A 25,235-nucleotide genomic window follows, 5' to 3' on the forward strand; every position below is an offset into this window, starting at 1 on the left:
CAGAGCCAACACTAGCCAATAGGGACCCATCGCCATGGTTACCGCACACCAGAGAATCCACAGGAAGGCCGCAAAGGGGGAAGTGGAGGCTACAGCAAGGAAGGGGGGGGGGTGGTAATTGAGAGGGGGGCATAAACAATTAAACATGACAAAATCCTCTGGTGAACAGAAATAGAACTATCTGACTGTGAAATCGAGTAATGTAGCATTGAAAAGAATATAACCTGAAACATCATTTTTTTTTTCTCTATTGATGAAAAAATACCCGATAAAGCCACACACACTGAAAGCACCAGTTTGCTGCAGGGCCCAAGTTGTAGAAAGTTATCTCTGTCAAAGATTTGTGCTTTCAGGATATTTAAATATTGCTCCCCGCCCCCCACCCCCCAGTTCATCTTCTCTCCCATGAGTATAACCTGTGGACAGGGCTCATGCCTTACACGTGGGTGTAGCACCCAACAGAATATAACCCATGGGACCCCAGAAAGGTGCTAGGAGAATCGTGGGCCCAAATTCTGGCTGACAATAAGTCACTGCCTTGTCCACACCTGATTTCCAGCCCTGACACTGACTAACTGTGTGGCCTTGCTGGTCACCCACCTCTCTGAGAGCTGGCTTCTTCACCCGTAAGCTGGTGTGATCACAGGTCTTTCTTCATAGCGTCCGGGTTAAAGTTAACCGTGATAACCTATGAAAGGGCCTAGTACGATAGCTGGGACACTAAATGCTCCATACACGTTGGTGCTCTGTCAGCATCAACGGCAGAGAGGTGGGCACCGCCAGACTCTGCGTTAAGCACCTCCTTTCCTCAGCACAATTCCTCATCAGCACCGCCACCAACCTCTGCACTGAGAATGCCAAGGCAGACCTTGCTAAGCGTGGTTGGCACCGGTGACCCGGACTGTAGCTGGTGCAGAGAGAGAAGGGGGCGTCAGAGGGGAAGCAGCTCCGCCCGGTTCTTTCATGTTACACCCCAGAGCTGTTTAGTTAAATCTGCACTCAAGTCTCTCCTTATTTCTTCAAATGAAATGGCACAACCCATCCCACACCTGGACTTAAACCTTCAGCAAACACATCTTTTTTGAAGCAAGTGGCCAAGGTGGAAAACAGAGAGGAGAGTGAAGCTGGTCGGGCACCTGCTTTGTGGGCCAGGCCCAGCGCCGAGGCACCGTTGAAGCTCATTTCACCAGGAACCAAGGCGGAGAAAGGAGGAGGCGGAGCCATCCCCTCTCATCAACCTGAACTCGGATTACTTTTTGAGTGTTCACAGCATCACTAGGAGATTAGCCCACTAGGATAATGTCCTCCACGCCTACACATATCCTGTGCCTCCTGCAAGTCAAACACAGGAAATAAACAAAGAAATAAAGAGTGTTCAGGAAAAAGCATCGCCCTGGCCTCCTCTCTGCATCGCCCTGGCCTCCTGGGTTTGGAGAGGTGAACGTTGTCAACAGCAGCACAAGTGCCCTAAGTTCCGCCCTCCCCCAGAATGTGACCTGTGCCTTTGGCTCGTGGCATCCCCGTGTCCTGCCAGGTGAGCCTCCTGATACCTTCACAGGGGACTGACTCAGAGGACATGACACTGGCTTCCAACCAGCTCCTGTGCCTTCTGGGGAAGCGTCAGGAGAGACAGCCACTGCACCCAAATCCTCTTCTATTTTGGTTCCCTTAGCGCATTCACTCTGTCACCTCCGTGGCCTACATATCATTTAACAAGCGGCCCTGTGACTCTTGCAGGGCGTGGCGTCGGGGCTGATTTAAAATCCCTGCATTGCTAAAACCGCATTGTTCTTCATCAAGTCGAGTCATTTTTATGTGATATGTCAAGCTCCCTAACAAATAACTCCTGCCAGACAAATCAAGTTCCTCGTCTTAGAGCCTCGGCTAAATAGTTTATAGCTTTAATCTGCTCACCGAGGTGTGCAGTCTATGACAGTAATTATAAATGCAAGCAGAAATTATAGCTGAACGCCGGAGCCGCATTAAGGCCGTCTGATGAACAATCATGAGCTCCTGCTCGCTCCCAACAATAGAGGGCAAGTTAGTGTCAACGCCAGAGAGATTTCAGTTCTGCATGGCTTTTTCTCCCATTTACCACGCAATGTCACTTGTCTCCTATAAGGCAGGCAAAAAGCACCGCAGAAAGCTTTAAACTTGATAGTTTTTTTTAAAGAAAAAAAGACAAAGAGAGAAATGCAGGAGAAAACTGTTTATCATTATGACTTCTCTTTTTTTCCCCCCCTGTTTTGTTCAGTGGCGGGTTCAGTTTCAAATTAGTTCCTTGAAGGTAACTGCTTGTTTACCTATTCGGTGCCTTTAAAAAAATCCCTCCTGAGGCCATTTTGGAGACATCATTATAGAGAAAGACTTCTTTACATAAAGGGCAAGTTCAAAATCGGCCTAGGAAGTGCTCCAGGGGTAGAGGCTGTCCCTCTCTAGCCCCTGCTCTCCACCCGCATCTACCTAAGCTAATGACACCATTTAGCTCTTTATTTTCCCCTCCTCACTTTCACAGAAAGACATTTTTAATTTAGCTGAAGAATTACACAAATGTATTTTAAAGACATAAATCCATATAAAAAATATGAGCTAATTAAAACATTGCACTCCCTGTCGCTCATGGATTTTCAATTTAGCGAAAGAAAAAAGAATTGCATCTGGTTAAATGAAAAGATGATACTGATGGCAGATTGGAGTAAATGAAAAATAATGTTACTCTATATTAAAGCACCAAATTATACACGTCAGGATTGAGCGCTCAGGAGTCCAAATGAGGGGGACGTGCGAGGGAGACTGAGCGCGCTCAAGCGCAAGGGGCGCCAAGCCGTCGCCTGGTCAAGTGGAAACGTTAGGAGAGGTGGTGCATTTGTTTCTTGCTTGCACTGGAAATACTGTCATCCTGTGGTTGACCCTGTTTCTCAAAATGAATTCCAGAAAGTCAGGATGAGGATTTAAAACACACACACACAACTCTTAGACGTCTACTTGCACCGGAATTTGGGCCAGTTCTTGGTTTGCACCATATGGTGAATGTATGATTACCTCACCGAACAAGGACATGGACGCTCAGGGAGTGAGGATGCGGGGCTTTATCCTGCAGGTCCGGCCCCGGCCCCTGAGTTGCAATATTTGGATCGCAGTTGCACCTCCAAGGAGAGGCCTTGCTCCTTGCTCATCACTCAGCGCTGAGGCACATTTCCAGCCTTTTGTCTGCACTGTTGAATGTGTACGCCTAGCCTGAGTAGCACCCAAAACCATCAGGCAAAGTGGAGGAGAAACCGAGGGACCGAGACCAGTTGGTGAGTATGGGGCGGCCCTGGGTTTGAATGTCACCTGTACATTTACTGTGTGTTCTCAGACAAATCATGAAACCTTTTGAGCTATTTGCAAAATCAGGATGAGATGAAGAAGCATGCCTGGCTCAGAGGAAGAGGCCACTGAGTGCTAGTTTTGCTGTCAGTTGAGATCGTTATCATTAAACTGCAGGTTGAGGGCCCATGGATCACCTGCCCAATCATTAATCAGCTGGGAAGACTGTAAGGGTTCCCCCCCCCTCAAATATATTTTTATTGATTTCAGAGAGGAAGGGAGAGGGGGAGAGAGGCAGAAACATCAATGATGAGAGCGAATCATTGATCCACTGCTTTCTGCACAATCGGGGATTGAGTCTGCAACCTGGGCATATGCCCTGACCGGGAATCGAACCGTGACCTCCTGGTTCATAGGTCGATGCTCAACCACTCAGCCACCATGGCCAGCAAGACTGCAAGCTTTATATATCTCAGGGGAGGCTAAGGGACATGGCAGGGCCCTGTAGTGACAGTCTAGAATAACATTTTCTTGTGAACCTACTATGTGCTAGGCTTTATGGAAAAGAACTGCATACATTTACTTAATCCTCACAACTTTCATATGTCCACATTTTACAGGGCACATCAACCAGAGTTCAGGAGTTGGGGTTTGAACTCAGGCTCCGGGCCTTGGCAGCCAGAGTCTTCCCCTAAAATCACACTGCCTCCTAAACACCAGTCCCCTCTTCACTTCCCTTGAAGTGGGCAGATGCCCTCCCATGGGCTCCATTCAATGTTTCCCCCAGCCTGCCCATCTATGTCTGTCACTGGGCTCAAAGGCGTTCTCTTGTTCTGGCCACTGGTTCATCCCCTGGGACCAGCACTGTGCCGGGCATGGAGTGATGGCTTTCTAGCTAGGTGAAAACGAGTGAGGCTCAGACATTGTGGAATCTTGGGGAATTCACGCAGACTCTCTGCCTCCATTTCCTCTCCTGGAATTTGGTTGGATCCACCTCTCCCGCACAGGCTGTTGTGGGAATACAGTGAAAAATGTTCATCAAGTGCCTGGGGCAGGCCCGGCACTTGGGCTGCTATACAGTCAGCACAGCTGCTGGTTCACCACTACATGTCCATGTGGACTTGAAGCTGCTGTGGAGCCAAAGCACCACTCATGTGATGAGAAGGGTGAAAACAATGCAGGGGGGTGCGGGGTCAGAAAGGAAGGAAGGATGGAAGAAGGGAGGGAAGGAGAGAAGGAAGGAAGGAAGAAGGGAGGGAAGGCAAGATTTATTTAATGGTTGAAGGAAGGTCCATGCCTCTTATAGATATGAATGAGTCCAGCACATATAACAATAAATAAACAACATTGTTGGTGAAGATGTGAAGAAAGGAGAACCCTCATTGGTGGGATTATAAATTGGTGCAGCCACTATGGAAAAAAGTATAGAGGTTCCTCAAAAAATTAAAAATAGAACTACCTATGACCCAGTAATTCCACTTCTGGGTATCTATCCAAAGAAATCCAAAACACTAATTTAAAAAGACATGCGCATTGCTAGGTTCATTGCAACGTTACTTACAATAGCCAAGATATGGGAGCAACCTAGGTGACCATCAATAGGAGATTGGATGAAGAAGACATGGTGCATGTATACAATGGAATCTTACTCAGCCATAAAAAAAGGGTGAAATTGTACCATCTGCAATAAAATGGATGAACCTAGAAGGTATCGTGCTAAGTGAAATAAGTCAGACAAAGACCAATACCATATGCTTTTACTTATATGTGAAATCTAAAAAACAAAAGAAATGAACAAACACAATAGAAATACACTCATAAATACAGAAAACAAATTGGTGGTTGCCAGATGGGAGTGGGGTTGGGGGGATGGGTGAAAATGGGGAGGGATTAAGAAGTACAAATGGCCAGTTATAAAAACAGTCGCGGGAATGTAAAGCATAGCATAGGGAATATAGTCAATAATCTATAATAATAAAAGTGTAATATGCTAATTAGACCAGATGTCCTTCTGGACAACCTTCCAGATGAAGCCGAGGCTGTGAGGGAAGCCCAGGTGGCAGATGGGGGAAGGAATGCCTACCCTTGCATGAATTTTGTGCATTGGGCCTCTAGTATTGTAATAACTTTGTATGATGTTAGGTGGGCATTAGACTTTGTAAGTTATATAAATGTCTCATCACTATGTTGTACATCTAAAATTAATACACTATTATATGTCAACTGTAATTAAAAAAAAATTAGACTAGCCATTTTGCTCTTCCTGATCATCAGATAATCCATGTTGTCAGGGTTGCCAGATTTAGCCAATAAAAATACAGAATTCCCACTTAAATTTGAATCTCAGATAAACAATGATTTTTTTTTTTAGTATAAAAATATGGCTACTGTACTATTTGGGGCACACTTATCCTGAACTGAAAAAAAACCACATTTTAACTGAACCCCCCCCCCCCCCAAAAAAAAAAAAAAACCACACCATGTTTTTCAGTTATTTGAACTTCGAATTAAACCGGACATCCTGTGTTTTATCTGGCAACCTTACATGCTGTTCACCATGAACATGGATTTTTATTAAATCATCCACATCAAAGGTGGCAGCTCATTCATTCCTGCCACCGATTTCAAGGCTGAATGTGCTGCTAAATGTATACACCATATCACAGGGTAATGACTAAAATTTCAAGTCCTTATGAATTTTAGATTCGTTAATTTGCTTTTTATTTAATTTCTATTGTTTAAAGCATGTGGTTTTTAAAGGTACAGTATATACAAATACCAATTGAAATACTTTCAGATTACTGCTCTCCTAAAATAAGGATGCACATTTAATATTTGCTAATTATTATTTAATGAAAAGTGGTATTTAACATTTGGCAGAGCAATTTGCAGGATTTAAGACATACCCAAGAAAGGAAAGAAAATTCAGGTCAAAATTGGCATCCTATAGGGAATGTAGATACAGTAAAGCCCCCAACTTTCTCGCAAAATCTTGATCATGCTTTCTAAAACTCTCCGTCATTTTGTGCGATTTATGCTGTTGCGCACACCAATGAGAATCAGAGTTCCAGATAGCAGTGATCTCGTTCGGTGATCATTTAAAACCATATATGCATCATTCTAAGCAGTGAGCAAGGTCTAGCATAAATATTGTCCCAAAAGAGGATCCGGGGGCTCAGGGATTCTTTTCTAAGTGACCAAAGCCTCTGAAAGCCACCTTTGTGCCATGGAAAACCATTCCGGCAGATGGGCCTATGTTTAGAACACCATAAACACACTCAACACCCTCACCGATTTCATGGTCACAGAACACATGCGCACTCCCATGGCTTGAAATGAGTCCCAAATACTCAAACCTGTGTTTCTGCAGTGCCACCCTCAGAATCTCAGACTCACGGTGTTTCTATCAAGATTTCACAGAAGGATAACCCTGTTATATGGGTTATTGGTCCAAAAGGCCAAACCAGAGATATTTATTCCTGAACAAATGCAGAGAGATGAGGAACAGAGCTCTCCTATCTACGCATTTAACAGCTTTCAGTACCTTTTGTGTGGGTTTCCCCCCAACTATTGGTTTACCTTTGCTTCCCTAGAATGGGTAAGCACATTTCGGATTTTGACCATGGCTAGTTTTTTTTTTCTCCCCCCTCTCCACTTCCACATCACAATATTTAGGCAGTGATATTAATTTAAAAAATGATTACAAACCTAGCAGGTGGAAAATTGGTCTTTATTGTAGCACAAATAAACATTACCTATTTGTCCTTTTCACCATGGTTTGAACCTACTACTATGGGATTGGCAACATGTCTCTTCTCTTTGGATATTCTGTGTATATTCACCATTTTTTTGGAAGGACCAGAAAAGTGTAATAGCAAGTTACATAAAACTTAAAATGTTATAGAGCAAATAAATAGATTTGCTGAGCCCCAAGCTCATGTGTAGATTCAATAGATGGTTTTCAGCGTTTCTTTCAATAGTACGAGCTGAACAAATCATGCTTAGAAAGCAAGAGATGAATCTGCCAGTAACACGTTTTAATTATCATGATAAAAACATGCAAACAAAACAATAGTCTTCATTGGAGCCCAGAAGCCATTGGAATTATGGGATGGCATACCCTTTATCAGAAGGTCTTAGATATTTTCACTGAAAGTCCCAGATCCGACGTTTTAACCCTTTATTTCATGTGACCATCTCATACTCTGCCAGCCTCCCTCCCTATTGGGAAGTGAGCCTGAAGCCACGATATATACACACCTGTCTCCACCTGGACCCTGCTAGTGCTCATACCTCTGTGGCTTGACCTGAAAGCCTCCTATTGAAAAACAAACACTCTGACCATTGGAGACAATGAGGGCTTCTACCTTGTTATTCATAGCTGTTCATGTCTTATTGTGAATAATCAAAAGAGCTCATCTGTAACCTAGCATAACATAGACTGGACCAGCAAATGCCAAAGCTTTAAGTCAGCGTGGGGTGTGGCCTGTGGTGAAAGACACCCTGAATATATGTGAGGGTCCCTAACACATGGGGCGGTGTCATGTTGGAGGGAAGAGAAAAGGCAGCAGAGAAGATACAAACTGAGAGAAAAGGGATTTAAGACCCAGCCTCGAACATACTTGAAGATGGCCAGTGTGACTAGTCTGCCAAGGTATCTGACCTTGGCCTCCGTCCTCTTTCTGGGACAACATTGACAGTCTGGGCACTGGTGACTCTACAAGGCACAGAGCTTCTATGATACATGATGCCAGTCATCTTGAAGCTGGGGGACCCATGCGCATTGGCCATGGGTGGGCAGAAAATCACCTGCTTCTTTCTGTAAAATACAATGTCAAGGGCATGCGTCACACCCATCTTCCTTACAGGTGAACTCAGGAATTAGTCTATCCTAGGGAAAATGGAAGATGAGAGAAGAAGATACGCCTCCTCTCTTTTCATCTCAGTGTTGTGCAGAGAATACTATTTTCTACCATCTGACTTCAGGGCAGATGCTCATTCACGGGAAGCCTAAGGGAGGAATGAGCAAAGGGAAGGGGGCAGAAGGGAGCGAGTGCTGACAGTAGCTGCAGAAAGCATTGATTACAAGTAATGATGATAAAGACAACTTTAAAGTACTCATAAGCTGATTAAGAAATCTGCACAGTGGCTGCCCCCAGGAACTCTACAGTCTTTATTCTGTGGATGGCCTTTTCTGTCTCACTTTCTAAGTCATTAGCATTCCTATGGGCAGGGGAGGTGGTGAAATGGGATGGGAGAGAAATTAGTACTTATTAATTAAAATGACGTGTAGCCTTGGGCGGCCTTGGCAAGCTGGGCCTTGGGAAACTATGGGGATCACGAATCATGAAGCGGGAACCTGTGAGCTCCATCTCCCTAAACCCATTTCATGCTAATGCCCAAGTCTACAGTGGAGAGAACGAGAGAACAGATAGGACTTATTTATCAGGTTCTAGTCTTTGTAAAACTAAGTCTTATTCCAGCAGGCTACTGGCCTCTGGTACGGGGAGACGTTAGCTGCCTAAGAGACCCATCTCCTCCAAGGTCACCGTCACACCACCTGGGAGCAAACCCATACCTGCAGAGCTATTCTTCGTCCACGTCTGTTACAAACTGAGAGTGGTGTTCGGGTGACTTGCTGTGCGTTTTGCTTAGGTGGAGTTTTACTGCATGTTTGCTCACAAATGTCCGAGAGCACAACTTACACTTGAACTTAGAGTCTGTGTCCTCTTCGCCAGCTATGGTTTCCGGAGACCTCTGAGCCGACGACACCCGGGAGATCTCTTGGTCCACCTTGCCTTGCTGCTCCACGGCCATGCGGGTCATGTCCTTCATTTGGAAACCGAGGTGAGATTCTAAGTGGCTGATGTAGGTTGAAGGGGTTCTGAACTGGGAGGCACAGTCACTACAATAAAAGATGGGGTGGCCTTTGTCCATGTTTTTCAGAAATTTCGTCCCTCCCGTTTTCCTAAGCTGGTACTTGACATTGGCCAGCCAGTGGCTGATGGTGGTCATCGAGAGTCCCGTAAACTTTGAGATCTGCATTCGCTCTTGGGGGCCCAGGTCGGACAGCAGGTACTTGCCCTCCGATGTCTGGAAGAGGCTGGAGGCAAACTGAGCCTGCAGGATCAGAAGGTGCTGAGGGTTCCAGTTGGACTGCCGGCCCTTTCTTTTATGCAACGTCGAGACTTCACTGGAGACGTCCTCGAAGCGCCTGACGTCCACTTCCAGCTTCACGGGCGGGACCCTGGAGGAAGCGGCGGGCTTCGGGGTGGTGGCTTTGGGGAGGACTTTGACCATGTCGGCGATGTCAGACAGAGCATGCTTCTGAGGCGGGGACGTGCAGGATTGTGCTTGCAAGGACTCGGCTTTCTTGCTTTTGGACTTGGTCAGGTCGATGGGCTGATCGTTGTTCTCAAACAAGTAGCGCCTGGACATGCTGGCCGGCCTCCCAGTGGCAGGACTCAAGGCCGGCTTGTCCATGACACCGAGACTCGACTTGTGAAACATAGAGATTGTGCTTGAGCTGGGGCTGGAGCAGGAAGGGGAGCGCAGGGGCTCCGTGGCTTTGCCCAGGTGGTTGTTCAGGACGGACTGCAGCGCGCTGAGCGGGTTGATGCACGGCAGGGCCGACGTGTGGTTGGCGAGGGCGCACCCGTTGCTGAGGGGAGACGCGGGCTCCAGGGGCTGGGGTTTCTCCTTCTCACCGCCCTCTTTCATCGGCTTGTCCTCCTCCTTCGGGGGACAAGGCTCAGCCTTTTTGGATTCGGAAGGGGGTTCGCTGTTGGAGCAGGACTCGCCCTCGTTGTGGCTGAAAGATGACGCCTCTTCGCGGGGACTTTGCTTCCCACACTCCTTCACCATTTCCTCTCTGTCTTCTGGCTCCTTCTTCACTTGAGTGTACGGGGCCAGGTTCGTGGGCACGGAAACCAGGGGCATGACTTTCCACTTGGGAGCAATCGGCCTCAACTTGTTGGTGAGGTTAGGCCGCATCTGCAGCACCTGGGAGCCCAGAGGCAAGGAGGTCTTGGTGCCCTCCGACAGCTGGTAGGCGGCGTGGATGCTGGGGTACGCGCTCCAGCTGGGAGCCCCATTCTGGGCCTTGTTGATGGCGGTGGTGACAGTGTTTTCCAGTGACTTCAGGATGTCCCCTCCACCCTTGGAGCCGTCTTCCAGATCCTCCTCCCGCAGGTACTGATACTTCATTGTGGGGTCTAAAGGCTTTTGTAGAAGGTCTCCATAGTCCTCGCTTTTCACGGCTTTCTCCTCCTGGTTGGCCTCCTCCGGCTTTTCTTTCTTACTCTCCTTCTTTATCTCAGTCGTGGAAGCTGCACAGTCGGAAGCTGAGTTACTTGATGGCTTGGGAGCCAGAGGATCACTGTTCGGCGCGTCCGACAAAGACTGCATTTTCTCCACCGCCAGCGGGTCTAACACCAGCTGCTTCCCTTTCTTGGAGGCAGAGCTGGTGACCTTGAGAAAGTGACCTGTGACCATCATGTGGGTGGTGAGCTGCTGCAAGGTGTCGTGGGAGCTCCCACACTCCATGCACTTTAGGATCTGGGACTTGCAGGCCTCGAACTGCCAGGTGTAGCTGGCGCCGTTCTGGTAGCCGTAGCGGTTGTTGGAGGACAGCTGCAGGCTGCTGCTCTTCGGGGACGAAAACGAGTCTGCGAACGACCCCGTGGTGGAGTCCGGGGAACACGGCCGGTTGACATCAAAGACGCGTTTCTTCGCCGGAGCGACCATTTTTGATGAAATGGTGGGGACTGGCTCCTTCAAAGGCACTTTTTGGTAATGTTTCGTTTTGATCATGTGGACGCTCAAATCCTGAAGGGAGTCGAAAGAGTCGCCACAGAACATGCACTTCAGCACCTTCTGGGCGTCCTCCTTGTCCATGTCCTGGAAGGCTCGCTTGCGGGGCTTGGAGTAGCTCAGGGGCCGCAGCTTGTCCTTTTTGCGGTTGTCGTCTTGGTAGTGGCCCGTCTCGTTCATATGCACGGTCAGCTCGACCAGCGTGTCGTAGGCGGCGCTGCACTGGCGGCAGCGGAACCTGCTGGCCCCGGTGAAGACGCTCCCGCACGCCTTGCTGCTCTGCCGGTACAGCTGCACCGAGCTGAACAGGCTGGGCTTCGACACGGACCTGGAGGGCAGGTTCTGCTGCAGGCTTTTGGACAGAGCGTCTTGGTGCCAATCAAAATCCGTCTTGCTGCTGCCATTTCGGGTGTCACAATGCCGCCTGTCGCTGTTGGACAGCTTGAAGCCCAGGCCCAGGCCCGACCAGTAGGAATCAGACAAGATGTTGGCGTAGACGGCCGTCATTTTGTCCATGCAGTTGTGGGCTTCCCCGGGCAGCTTGGGCCGAGCGCCGGCTGTCTTGTCCGGGGCATCCCGGCCGCACACGCTCTTGACATCGGACACGGGGTCACTGGCGTCGCTCAGCAGAGACTCGCTCTCCGCATCCTGGTTGGACAAGTGGCTGCCCGGGGAGTTCTGGTAGCTGAAGCAGCCCTTCGGCTCCGGGCCCATGTCTAGCTCCTCGTCTGTCCCGGGGTCATTGCTGCTCTGGAGTTGAACCACAGAACCGCTGTCTTCCTCCTCTTCCTCTTCCTCTTTTATCTCCTCCTGGTCCTTCAGCTGCTCCTCCTGGGCGTAGCCTGCAAGACAAGAAGAGATGAAATATCAACACCAGGTCACAGGTTCCACCCGATTTCCACTGGGACAAGGGCTTTCCACATCCCACCGAAGAGCAATCCGTCTACACGTGCATGAACGGTAGGCAGTGGATACAGGAAAAGCCAAATGATGCCCTTCGTGCTACCTAACCCTCCTCGGCTTCTTTTTGTTGTTGTTGTTAATCCTCACCCGAGGATATGTTTCCATTCATTTTTTAGAGAGTGTAAGGAAGAGGGAGAGACAGAGAGAAGCATCCATGTGAGAGATACACATCGAGAGATACCAGGGCCGGGGAACCTGCAACCAAGGTACGTGCCCTTGACCAGAATCGAACCTGGGACCCTTCAGTCTGCGGGCCAACGCTCTATCCACTGAGCCAAACCAGCTTGGGCCTCCTTGGCTTCTTAAATGGCAGGATCTATAGTTCCTCACAAATGCCTAGAATGCTAAGTTAATGATTGTCATGTTTAAGGAATAGCACTCTAATATTCCTTTAATGGGACAGTTGCTAAGTTCATGCATGTGACTTTCAGGAAAGCCGGACTAAAATCCAAAGCCTGTTAAAGACATATCTCTACCGAGAAGGACGTTGTGCATAAGAAAGGTAAGACTTGGCCCTTGGCATCTCCATCATAAGGTTTACCAAGACGCCTGGGTCTACTGACATACGGTCATTTAACAAGTCATTTTTGAGTGCTCAGAAGTAATCTGAATGCACAGCCTCATACTCATGATAGCTGGTGTCCCTTTGTTACATTTTTATTTGTAGAGCATCACACAGCAGGAAGAGAGATTATGGAGTCCTGAAAAAGATCTTCCATTGATAGCCCAAAAATTATGTAAGCTCAGCAAACAATGATTTTAAAATAATAGCACATGGTGTCAGAATGGGAGGTTTGGGGACTATCTTACTATTCTCAAACAGCTTTATGAAAACCTTTGCAGACCCGGTGGAAAATTCCCTCTGTCTTGTGCCTGCAATTTCAAATGCACTGTGATTTGTGGGGAACCGTCAGGAGGTGCCAATTTTACATTTGATTTGTAGATGCGAAATGCTATTGGGGATGCATGCCTTCCCCTCTCCGAAAGGATTTAGGACCTGTAATTGCATAGGGAAAATGAAGGCATGAGAGGGTGGGCGCAGAGGGAATTAATGGGCAAATAGCCATTCGTGGAGATGGGGAATGGGACTATTTGTGTCCAGGTGCTCATTTTCTTCACTGGCCCTTTTCAGAGCCACATGGATAAAATGCAACCAAAGAAACATCAAAGCAAGGGCGACCCGGCCTTAGATTTGCAAGGCCTGCATGATCTCAGAGCGGTGCCTTCCTTCCGAGCCTCTATCTCCCCCTCAGTGCAGGTGGGAGAAACCCCAGGGCAGTGGCAATATTCCCATTCACCAGGGAATGGGAAGGGGGATCATGCATTGGAGGTCTTCCCTGTAGGCAGGCGGAAGGTTAGGGAAGCGGGGGAATAGCACTCTAATATTCCTTTAATGGGGGAGGGGGGTTTGGGGATAAAGCAGCTGCAGTAGGAACCCCAAAGGCTCCTGCTGCTGAGGAGGAATATTAGTGAGCAATCACTCTCCTAAGACCTATGCTCACCACACTGCAAATACATTCTTTCATTTCATCTCATACCTAAATGGAGTAGGAACTATTATTATTTCCACTTCCCAGATGAGGAAACGGAGGCTTTCAGGTTAATAAACTTGCTGAAGACCACACAGCTAGTATCATAGTCATGACATGCACCCTGTCTGATGAGAGAATCCATGGTCTTAACCACCAGACTCCACTCTCTTTCTATTACCAACTAACTGAATAAGAAAACATTGCAGAGACCCCAAGGTTACAGGTTAGCAGTGGAAGTTCACTGAAATGTCACTAAATGGATAACCACCTCGGAGGGGAGAATTGTGGGAGTTCTGGGGACAAGACCTCACGATTTAAGGGCAAGATGCCATCAAACAAGATGAAATGTAAAAATTGAGTCCGGCTGCCAGATTCATGGCCGTGCTCAGTATTTTATTGCTCTTGGTGTTGTGTTTTTGCTCTCCTAGCAAGTTGACAAGTGGGTTTTTCATGAAACTGGTGTGCTGGTTTCTAGTTCCATAAATTAATTTCCAGACCCAAAAGCTACTCGATCTGGTCAAACAACCATTAATAAGTGGTCATTGCTTACAAGAAAACCCTGGTTCAAAAATAGCCGAAGGACTGAATTAGATGACCCCCTCATCCTCACTGAATTTTCTTTTTTCTTGGACTAATTTTTATGTTTGCAAAAGGAGTCATATCATTAAGTTCAGGGAGAACATCTGTTACGAAATTAAGAAACAAAATTGTTACAGAACCAACCAAAGTGCTTCAAAGAATTGGACAACTTTTATCAACTAAGAGGGATCCCTCCTGAGAACTAGAGGGGCATTGTCACTCTTGCTCTGGGACAACACACATGACCCAAGACTACTGTTCCGGCTAAGACATAGCCACCACATGAATGGGGAATGTACTACAGAAACAAGGAAAAAGGCGTGCGCACATGCACACACAGACACACACAGAGAAGGGAATGCATTTAGGGAAAAAAGAGGGTTTTCTGTCATCACAGGTGGCTAAGGGCGTTGCTAAGGTTTTTCATCTCAGTATTTTCAGTGCCTAGCACAGGGCCTGATACTTAGTGGGAAGCTGGGAAGTAATTCATGTTATTTTGTGTGGGTTGATGAAAGACATGTGTGTGCGTGTGCACACTCCCCCCCCGCCCCACACACACACCCCAGCCTGTGTAGTCATTTTTGCAAAAGGAGGAGAGAATTGTTCTTTCTTTTCTGCTGACAGTTGGAAGCTGAGCTCTCTGGACCAGCTCAATTCCACAATCCACTTTGTCCTTCTAAATGGATTCCCCAGAAGAGAAGTCGGAGGGAGCCAGCGCCTCCCCCGCAGTAAAGATAGGATTTTCTGCTTAATTAGGCATTAGCATGTTTACTATCGCCTTTACAGGAGAGTAGCTCGTGCTGGGAGACCCTTCTTGTCTGTTTTCTTCTGCAGGACAGACTAAAGCTTATGCACCCGATAAGGTAACGCATTGAAGAGCCTCATAAAAAAAGTGCCGAAGCATCTGTCAAAGTCAGTGTATTAGAACAATGGCGGCGGGTTCCAAGTAATTTTTAAAAACACATGTTAATATTCTACATTTAGAACTGCTCACCTCACTTAAGTGGTTTTGTCTGCCACGGGCAGCTGAGGTGGGAGAGGGAGGGCAGCCAGAAGTGGGTGATTGGGCCGGATAATGAGCATCTGTCTCTCTCTCTCTTTCTCTCCCGATGATTTGTTTAATAAGCTTCCTTCATGTGTGAGCCTTGGTGAAGTGGATGAGTGGCAAGTTGATTCTTATGAATACTTATTTAGCAAAAGAAGACGATTGCAATTCCGCTGAGACACGGTGAGAAAGGACTGTTGTCCGTAGAATCTCCTTGATTCCGGGTAAAAGATCTTTCATTCCGAACTAAATTCCTCATTTCCTCCCTTCCCACTGTCTGACGCTGGCCACAGGGAGCGTCTCCATTGCCAGGACAGCTGACTCATGAGCAAACCCCATCAGTGCTCTGCATGAGTGACCCACACGAGAGCTACTTTCCGCTCCACTCCCGGCCTCCGCTCTGCCGGGTCCACCATCGTTGTTCACTTGGATGACTGACTGACTCCGGACTGTTTTTCAAAGACCTGCTAGCACATTCCTTATGAAAGGTACTAGGTGGTGACATGGCTCTGTTTCAACTTCTACAATGTCTTCTGCTGCATCTACAATAAAATTCAAGCCCTTAGCACAAGAGTGTGAGGATTGGGCCTGGCCTCTGCTTTGTTGCTCTTGCAGGGTCATTCCCTGTCCATGCCTAAGGCATAGCAGTCCGCTTGCCCCTGCTTCACCACCCTCCCTTCACACGGTTCTTTGCAACTGACGAGTTCTCTACCTGCTAAGTTCTTTCTTTGGACCCTCCCATAGTTGCTTCTTTTTCATTCTTCAGGTTTCAGCTCAAATGGCCCCTCTCTGTGCAACTCTAGGTCATATCAATCTACGTGCTGAAATCCCTATGGCACCCAGTACACTCGGAAATCTTGTTTGTTTCTGATTGCCTCCTCCCCCTGGATATAAAGATCAAATTTCTGTCCCCCTGAAGACAGAGGCCTTGCTCCGCCCAGCACTGAGGGCACACCCTGGCACAGAATGATGCCCATGAACTCTAAGTGAATGAGTGAATAGGTAGGTCATGCAATGGAAGGGGGCTACTCCAGGGGCAAACTCTGGGTCTGCTTCTCAGCCATGTAATTGGCACCTGTGATGGGTAAAGCACCCCCCCTGCCCAACATGGTTCAGGTGTGAATTAGAACTACCCGATCAAGTTTTCTCAATGAAGAAATCAGAAGGACTGTTCCTAGGTCATCTTTTTGGAACAACTCAGCCTCCAACTTTGCTGCTAGGTATCCCTGAGCTGTGGATTTAGACTTCGAGGTGTGAAGAGTGCAGATGAGCACCGAGACTGCAAAACATCAGAAAACACACCCTTTGGCAGAGCAGACTTTGATTCAAAAAAGACTCACACATGGGAACTTTGAAAGTACAGACTGATTGGGGGTCATGGACAGGGTGCATTGGCTGTTCCAACAGGCACACTACACAAACATCAGGGAGGGCTTCCCCTGAAGTCTTGGCTTAAAAAAGGAGAAATGTATTAGAGAAATACATATGTTGCACATTTTTGAATTTCAGAAATAAACCCTTAATATTTAGAAATTACCTCTTATATTAAAGATTAGAAAAAACCAAGGAGAAACAATTAAAAAAAATAATACCACCTCAATTGCTCCAGAAATGTCTAGTCAGAATGATTTAAATGAAGTTGTGCAAAATAATTCAGGGGTGGCCTGTTGTTCAATGACAGATATTTTTGCTGGGTGTCCATTTGTGGGGTGGCCTTGAAAATCCACAATAAAGTGTTTCAGTAAAGCACTGATGGTTCCTAAAGTGGCAGCGGAGTGATCACCACATAGAATATAAAGCTGATTTCAGACGCTAGCCCAGAATTCAACCAAGACCTCATTTAAAAACACATCCGGAGGTGACAGGATCATTTTCGCCAATCTGCCCCACTAAATGACAGTTTAAAATCATATGAAGATTCCAGTGGGCAGGCGGACGTAAATGAGGAGGTTGCAAGAGTTTCTTGCCATGTACCTGGTAGATACGCTAACTGATGACACAGAAGAGGTCTCCCTGTCATGAGCCTCTAGTGTTTTGGTGACCATGGTCGAGTACGGCTACAATTATTGGCACTAATTGGCACTCTTGTTGGCAGGCTGAGGAACAGATGGAGGATTTAGTGCAAGGAGGCTGAGCTCCACTTCGGTGGTGGCCTGGCCCTGGGTTGAAGGGACCTATGTGCTCTGTGTTTCAGGAGGCGATAGGCTGACACCATTCCTTTACAGAGAGCCCAGGAACACGAGCCAAGGCCTGGCCTTCCTGCCGTCTGAAGAAATCTTCAAAGTTCACACACATTTCTAACAGGAACACTTTCAACGGGAAAAACAACATTCGTGGCGCGTGGCTTTTTATCCCTGCCACGCCATGCAGAACTCAGCATGAGTGTGACATGTACACCCGGATGGAGGGGGAAGGCGTATCCCCTCTTCTATGAATACAGGGCCAGGTGAGCTCTCTGTCGGAAGGGATGCTGAAGATGCACTGGGTGCCATGATGAGCGACTTCTCCCAAGCCCTTAAGTGCTCTGCAGAGATGGAGCGAGAACTTTCTGAAAGTCATTAAAGACAGCAACGTCTCTCCTGTTATTGCCTTCAGACCATTCAGTGGATTGGAGCACTCTCAGAGCGCAGTGGATGCCTAACAGGTGGGGCCTGTATGAACAAAAAGTCCATTTACTTAATGTGCTCCTGTGGTGGGCACGCTCCCGGGCCATCGCCACCGCTCTTTGGACTGTCAAGTTATCTTCTAATCGGGTTTTGTGACTTTGTCCACGTCTCGGTCATCAGCAGAAAAGGCCTAAGCTAGTCGAAGTGAGGGGAAGTGAGTACTCGCCGTGCCTGTGAGGTTCATCTGTTTATTCATTTAATCAAGACACGTTATGCAGCCGGCACATGCAAGGTACTTTAAGTCGAGTTTCACTGGGACTTGCATCACAGCGCTCTCCAAAGGCCACGGCGGGTAGAGAGAGGCATCGTGGAGAGAAGCTGCACACGGATGGAGGGGGAAGGTCATGCATTCCTGGAGGAAGGCAGGTGACTTAAACAGGCAAAGCAGGTCAGGCGGGAGGGAGACAATCTGGCACCCACAAGAGAGGCGCAGCGGGCCGTGGGTGACTGGAAGGTTTATGCCACACTGAAAGAGTGCAGCTGCTACTCAAGGAGCAGCCAGGGGCGTCTAAGGTTTTGGATAATTTGTGTGGACACACCAGGTGGATGAAATCAAGTATGTCTGCGGCCCATCCGTTTGCAAACCCTGAACCAAGGGACCCAGGGGAGGCAAAGAGACTGAAGATCAGGCATGCCTCTCTGGTGCTTCCTCATACCAGCTCTTTGACTTTATCATCTGTCGATCCCAAAAAGCAGTGGCCGTCCCAGGGCTGCCCACCTTCCAGGGCTGTGTCCGGGCAAAGGGCGGCCCTGGACCAGCACTACAGCTTCCCCTGGGAACTTGTTAGAAATGCAAACTCTCAGCCCCACCCCAAGGTCATGGAATAGAAATCATGGAACAAGATCCGTGTGTGTGTGGGGGTACACATGCCTGCCATACAGGGCAAATTTGTAATTAGTACCAAGATATTTAGCCAATTGACTTCTCCCTGCTCAGGTCCATATGGGTGTGTGGGTACCAGCTCTGTGAAAAGAGAATATGACTTTGAGAATTCCAACTCCTTTCCTCTCCGGGGATCAAAAGGCAAAACGGACCCGGCTGGTGCGGCTCTGTGGGTTTGGCGTCATCCTATGCATGGAAAGGTCACATATTTGGTTCCTGGTCAGGGCACAGGCCTGGATTGCAGGCTTGATCCCCAGTAGGGGGTGTGCAGGAGGCAGACAACTAATCTTTCATTCTATCTTTGCCTTCCTCTCTCTCTCAAAATCAATAAAAAAAATCTTAAAAAAATAAGACAAAACACCTTTGGCCTAGACAGTTGCTCCCAGTTTGTAATGGGAAACACGGAGCAAGAGAGAAATGGAAGTCACTGATGCAAGTGCTGATCAGTTAATGAACAGACAGGATGGCCTACTGGCCTTGTTTCAAATTTGTCGATTACCATGGAAATGGGATTTGAGGAAAGTTACTGGAACTTCCAGAGGCTCAACTTCCTCATCTGTAAAATGAGCCCGATGGGGGTATTCACTTTACGGTTAGGAGGATCAAATATGATAAAGTGTGGGAGCCAGGAAGATGACCTCTGGACTTCCCAGGCCTGTCCTAGGCACTTTATTTTATTTTTAAAAAGATTTTTAAAATGGATTTTTAGAAAGAGAGGAAGGGAGAGGGTGAGAGAGAGGGCAAAACATCTATTAGTGGCTTTCTGCATGCCCCCTACTGGGGATCAAGCCCAAAACCCAGGTAGTGCCCTGACTGGGAATTGAACAAGCAACCTATCAGTGCACGGATGATGCCCACCCAACTGAGCCTCACCAGCCAGGCCCGTTCTAGGACTTTACAAATAACATACGTCCTGATTGCCACCTGCACCCCCAGAGCTGGAACCCATTGGCTGTGGCAGTCTGTTAGCTCTCACTCCTGCCCCATGCCAGAAGCTTCTCCATGGCATTTGCACCGGAGATGAGCCAGCTTGGTCTGTGTCATGCACAGAAAAGAGTTTCCTCCAGTTTGGGGTTTGTTGCTTGCTATTAAATCATTCCTACAAGGAGCCAGTGGTCTGTGTGCCGGGAACTTCCAAAGAAGTGATGTGCAAACATCGAATAGCAACTTATTAGGTCATTACCCATAATGATAATGTCTGCAATCTTCAAGAAATGAAGTAACTGCCATCCGAGAGGAGAGATCTTTGTTAGAGGCCTTGGGTGTTGCATTGAGAGGGATGACGAATGCTCCAGGCAGAAGGTCTCCTCCACAAATGCTTTGTGCTCAGCCACCTAGGATCTCATCCGGCACGTATGAGTACTGGGCGATGTCATGGTGACAATGTTAAAAAGCAGAGTGAGAAAATATTCATGAGGAAGGGTGAGACGAGGGCCACATCGTAAGCTTTCTGGAAGTTCCAGTTTAGAAATCCTTGTCCTTAGATTATCCTCACAGCGAGAGACGCATAAATCAGGAGCAGGGCACAAAACTACGTGCACTGAAGCAGGAAGCAGAAACTCCCCAGTGGGAGGAGGCTCTCCAACCCACGTGTGAGGTTTAGGCTTCGCGGTTTCAACTGGTAGCAACTGTTTGCAGCAAAACGTGCCTGCTGATTTTCTATACATTGTCCCCGAATCGGGATGTATAAACACTTGCACATATGCAGTTCTTTCCGACTGGAAAGTTTGGAGGTTTTTTTTTGTTTTTTTTTGTTTTTTGTTTTCCCAACTCAAGGGACAGAGAATCATTGTCCAGAACAACCTTCTGAAAGTATGAGAAACTGATGCACCATCTGTATTTTTTCAAACAGATATTCCCAGTTTACTTGAAATGACATCATTAGCACAGCCTTCCCACAGAGTGAGGAGGTGATCTTGTTTCCCTCTTGCCTGGCTTCAAGTCAAACATCTTCTCTCTCTCTCTCTCTCTCTCTCACAAATGTTGCTTCTTTCTCTGAAATATTTCATGCAGATAATGGATAATGACCACTTCTCATTGCCTTTTCTCAAAAATGTCTAACTGCATTAGCCGAGAACGGGCCAATTTTAACCTGCTGCTTTGCTAAGTTCATGGCTGTGACCACTTCCCATTAAGAAAGAAAGAGAGAAAAAGACCACTGCTCCCTCAGAGACGCTGTCAGAGAGCGACCGGCCTTTGCTTCTCGGGCAACATGCCTTTGCTGTCTCCAGGATCACAGAAGTCAAGGTGCAAAGACCTTTCATGTCTTAGGCTCAGTCCTCAGCCAGGGAGGCACCTCCCTGCCCTGGTCTTCTTCAGTTCTCCGAGCAACAGCCCAGACGCTGGACTTCCCAACTCTTCTTCATGGTAGATTCCCCGCCAGCATCATCACATGACCATCCTGGTTGAGAGGACCATGGTGTACAGACTCCTAACATCCCTTCCATTCCCCCACCTGGAGCGGAGCAGGGTTTCCTCCCTGATACAATCTCATCAAATCTATGGACTGCGGAGAACTCTTAGCTCAAGCTTTCTAGATGTGCTTTAATCCTTCTATCAGCAGGTACGTACCCCCTGCACCGATCCTCGGAATTTTCAGTGATTGGGACTCCCAGCTTTGAGGCAGCTTATGCTCTACTTTAAAAAGTTCTACTAGCGATTGAGAGCAAATGCATATGGAACAGCCGGTGGGCTAATTTCTTTATACCTATTCCCATGACCTGGTCCCCCCAATAACACTGTATGTTGTTCAAATTCCATCTTCACATGAGATGATGACGTTGAGTGGCAGACAGAGAATGCTGATTACTTCTCCGGAGACAGCCAGCTGAATTGGGACTTGAATTTGGATCTGTTAGATTCTAGATCAGGGGTGGGCAAACTTTTTGACTCAAGGGCCACAATGGGTTCTTAAACGTGACCGGAGGGCCGGAACAAAAGCATGGATGGAGTGTCTGTGTGAACTAATATAAATTCAAAGTAAACATCATTACATAAAAGGGTACGGTCTTTTTTTTTTTTTTAGTTTTATTCATTTCAAACGGGCCAGCGGTCCGTAGTTTGCCCATGGCTGTTCTAGACTCTATGATGGATTTTTCCCTTTTCCTCAGTCTCTGTACCTAAGTCAATGCCATTTTAAACTAAATCAAAACTCTTCCAGCTCTCAGCCATGTCCGTGTTGCCTCGATCAGAGGCCATCTTGTCTTCTGTGGAGATGCTGTGGCTTCCTCACTGGTCTCTTTACCTTAGTCAAGTGACTCGTCTTTTCTCCACCTCAGACCTCAGTCCCATCACTGTCCTCTTTGCCGAGGTCTCTAAAGCCAAATTTCTAACGCCTGTTGCCAAACTTGCCAAATTCTTTCCTTCTTTAAAGCCCTTGAAATTCATTTTCTCCTAAGTCAGTGGTTCTCAACCTTCCTAATGCCGCGACCCTTTAATACAGTTCCTCATGTTGTGGTGACCCTCAACCATAAAATTATTTTTGTTGCTACTTCATAACTGTAATTTTGCTACTGTTATGAATCATAATGTAAACATTTGATATGCAGGATGTATTTAGGCGACTCCTGTGAAAGGGTCGTTTGACCCTCAAAGGGGTTGCGACCCACAGGTTGAGAACCACTGTAAGTGGAAGCCTTTGCTGTTTTCCTACTTCAAAGTCTTTCTCACTCTTTCAGCCTCAGCTCAAATGCCTGTCCTCAGAGAGCTCACCCTCGCTCACTGTAACTCCTGCTCACTCACCCCAGATCCCCAACTGCCAAAGTTATTTTCTATCTCAGTCTCCACCCCCCATTTTTCTCTTATAGTCCTTATGTCAACTTGTAATTAGCCCTCCCCACCCACCGATTCACTCATTTGTCCTCCCAGTAAGACTCCCTGAAGCAAGTTGATTCTGTCTGGCTCACCACTATATCCCGCTGCTGTCTAGGCCAACTTGGTCAAATATGTGTTGCATAGAGGAAGAAGTAACTGAATGAGTGAGTGAGTGCATCCATAAAGCATGGTTTTGTCTAGCTGACAAACTTAGATTGTACTCACTGGTCTTAATCCATTTCAAGCCATAGAAAATGACAAAAAAGCCCCTTCCACATGATATCCTGCTGGGTGGTGGAGGTGTCCACATGGTCTGCCTGGGAGGCAAAGGAAGCCAGGGATGGGTGGGGTGAGGGTTCAAGGTCATCAGAATGACCCTTCCTTCCTCAACCCTGCAACTTCTCTCTCTGCTGCTTCTTGCCTCACACCCTACTACTTGACTTTTTTGTTCACTTGGTGTGAGGCAGACCAAGAACTCATCTCTGTAAGATATAAAGACTCACTCCCTTATCTTGCTTTTGCACCATAGGTGAATGAGTCTATTGGATCACTTCCTGGTGGCTGGATTCTACAGAATAGCACGTGGTTCCAGAGCCGATTGGGTCACCATCGCACTAACTCAGTGGTGCTCAGGCAGGAATGAATTTGTGTCCCAGCGGACCTCTTTGGTTGTTACAGCTGGAGAAGGGGTGTTATTGGCTTCGAGTGGGAAGAGAGGCTATGTATGCAGCCAACCCCCCTGCAGTGCACAGGATGGCCCTGAACAATGGAGAACTATTTAGCCCGAGGTTGACAATTGAGAAATGCCCCAAAGTCAAGGTCAGTGGCAGCTTTGGGTGTTGGAGTTGAGAAAGGGTGATTCTCATCTGTTCTCTAGTTGTCTGTGAAGCAGGGGGCGGCACAGAGAAGAAGCTCTCTATGATTAAAAGAAAACCAAGCAAGAAAATGTGTGCACCACTCTCCCCGGCATTATAATGTGCCGGACATCTGGAGCAAGCCTATTTGGGTTCAAACCCCACCTTTGCCCCTTCTTACATTCTCATTGTGAGCTACCTAACAACCTCTGTGGGTCTCCATCTCTTCCTCTGTAAATTGGAGATGAGAATAGTACCTGCCTCAAACATGATTGTGAGGATTGAGATAACTGGAGAGAGCTCAGAATCCCTGGTCATAGTAAGTACTGGATGTGCGTCCCCTCTTGTTATTACTAGAAGAACAAACCCCAAGTCATGAAGAGCAACATGACTAGGATTCTTAGGGTTGTTAGTATTTACTTTTTCAAGTGCTGTCTGAAAAAAAAATCCAGCAGTCTCCTAGCATTATTCTCAATCAATTCTTTCTGGATTCCTTTAAATCCCCTTATCAGATTGAGTGTTTTTATACTACAAGACACAAACAAACAAACAAAAAAAGGGAATGATGAAAGGGATTAGCATTTCTAAATAACTCCAGTAACTGTCACATAAATCCTGACCTAGTTCAGCTCGTAATTAACTAGGTTAGCTTTTAAATGAGGCAACTCATATAAAACAGCAAGTCTGATCTGAGGCCAAACCCGCGCTGGACAGTTGGATGAAGCAGTTCTTGGAAACAGCCCAAATTCTGGGAGCTACAGAGGTCTTCAATCTTTTTGAATCGACAGCTTGAATAATCTAATGGAAAATTCTCCAGGGTTTTGACCCTTTGATTTTAGGTAAGGGCTACTTCAAGAATGATCCCTTCAAGGCTTGTCATCTTTTCTCTGTCCCTACCTATAAAGGATAGGGGTAAATAGGAAAAGTCTTGAGGTCATTATATCAGCACCCCTTCCTCCCAGTAGAACTAAATTGACTGTTCTCCCAGGAGAGGACAGTGGGAGCGGATGGACTAGCTGGTGGTCTAACAGCCTCCAATAGTGAGCACCTATAGGTGGCTCATAAGACTTCCACTGTCTTGTCCTTTGATATTCTCTCTGGCCTTTTCTTCTGTTTTATGTATTTTCCTCTTCTTTAAAAATCTCCTGTTTGTTCTCAGCCAACTTCCAAACCACTCTTATGAAAGCTGAGTTCTAAAAAAATAATAATATATGTATACATATTTTTCTTAACAACAAAAAAGGTGGTGTTCAGCTAATTGGTCAGTTACTTTGCTTTTGGCTATAAAGGATCTTTCCCTGGAGGAATCACAATAAAAAGAAGCAGAGTTTTCTGACCTGGAAGCAGGGCCAGGCATGGGCACATGATCAGAAACACCTTCGTGTATGTAGCCTCTAACGCCTTTGAATGACTCTTAGGAGATACAAAGGCAATTAGCACTTATACTTGATGATCAGGTTTCCAAGGGGACGTTGGCGTCCTTTCCAAGGTCTTGTCAATTTTTTTTTAACTTATAAACGTTTAAATAAGAAATTTGCTAATTCTTGGACAAAACTAAACAGATCACCAGTAATCCAGATTACATCATATTAGAAAATGTGGTCGCTCCCCAATCTATTCAGTGTGCATGGGATTGGCACCACCGGGGTGTGTGTGTGTGTGTGGGCCCCGACTTGTCTAAACCAAGCACCTGGCAAGAGTGGCTTCCTTAGGTGATTCATGCCTAACCTAAGACAACAGATACTCTTCTCATGCATGAGTAGACAATCTCATGAAGTG

At 47.0% G+C, this 25,235-nt stretch overlaps 1 protein-coding gene across 3 annotated transcripts in view; it reads right to left on the reverse strand.

The window, feature by feature from the left end:
- TSHZ2 (teashirt zinc finger homeobox 2) overlaps nucleotides 1–25,235 on the reverse strand; it is a 430,695-nt gene that overhangs the window by 163,017 nt on the left and 242,443 nt on the right. For 2 of the 3 annotated variants that reach the window (XM_015570404.1, XM_015570405.1), the window contains exon 2: nucleotides 7,021–11,963. In XM_015570404.1, the coding sequence (XP_015425890.1) occupies nucleotides 8,896–11,963 (3,068 nt within the window). In that variant the 3' untranslated portion in view covers nucleotides 7,021–8,895. Of the gene's footprint in view, nucleotides 1–7,020; nucleotides 11,964–25,235 lie in introns of those variants that run through there. The other variant, XM_006773617.2, reaches the window with a different exon arrangement.

This window comes from Myotis davidii, unplaced genomic scaffold (genome assembly GCF_000327345.1).
Source record: "Myotis davidii unplaced genomic scaffold, ASM32734v1 scaffold27, whole genome shotgun sequence".
NCBI lineage: Eukaryota > Metazoa > Chordata > Mammalia > Chiroptera > Vespertilionidae > Myotis > Myotis davidii.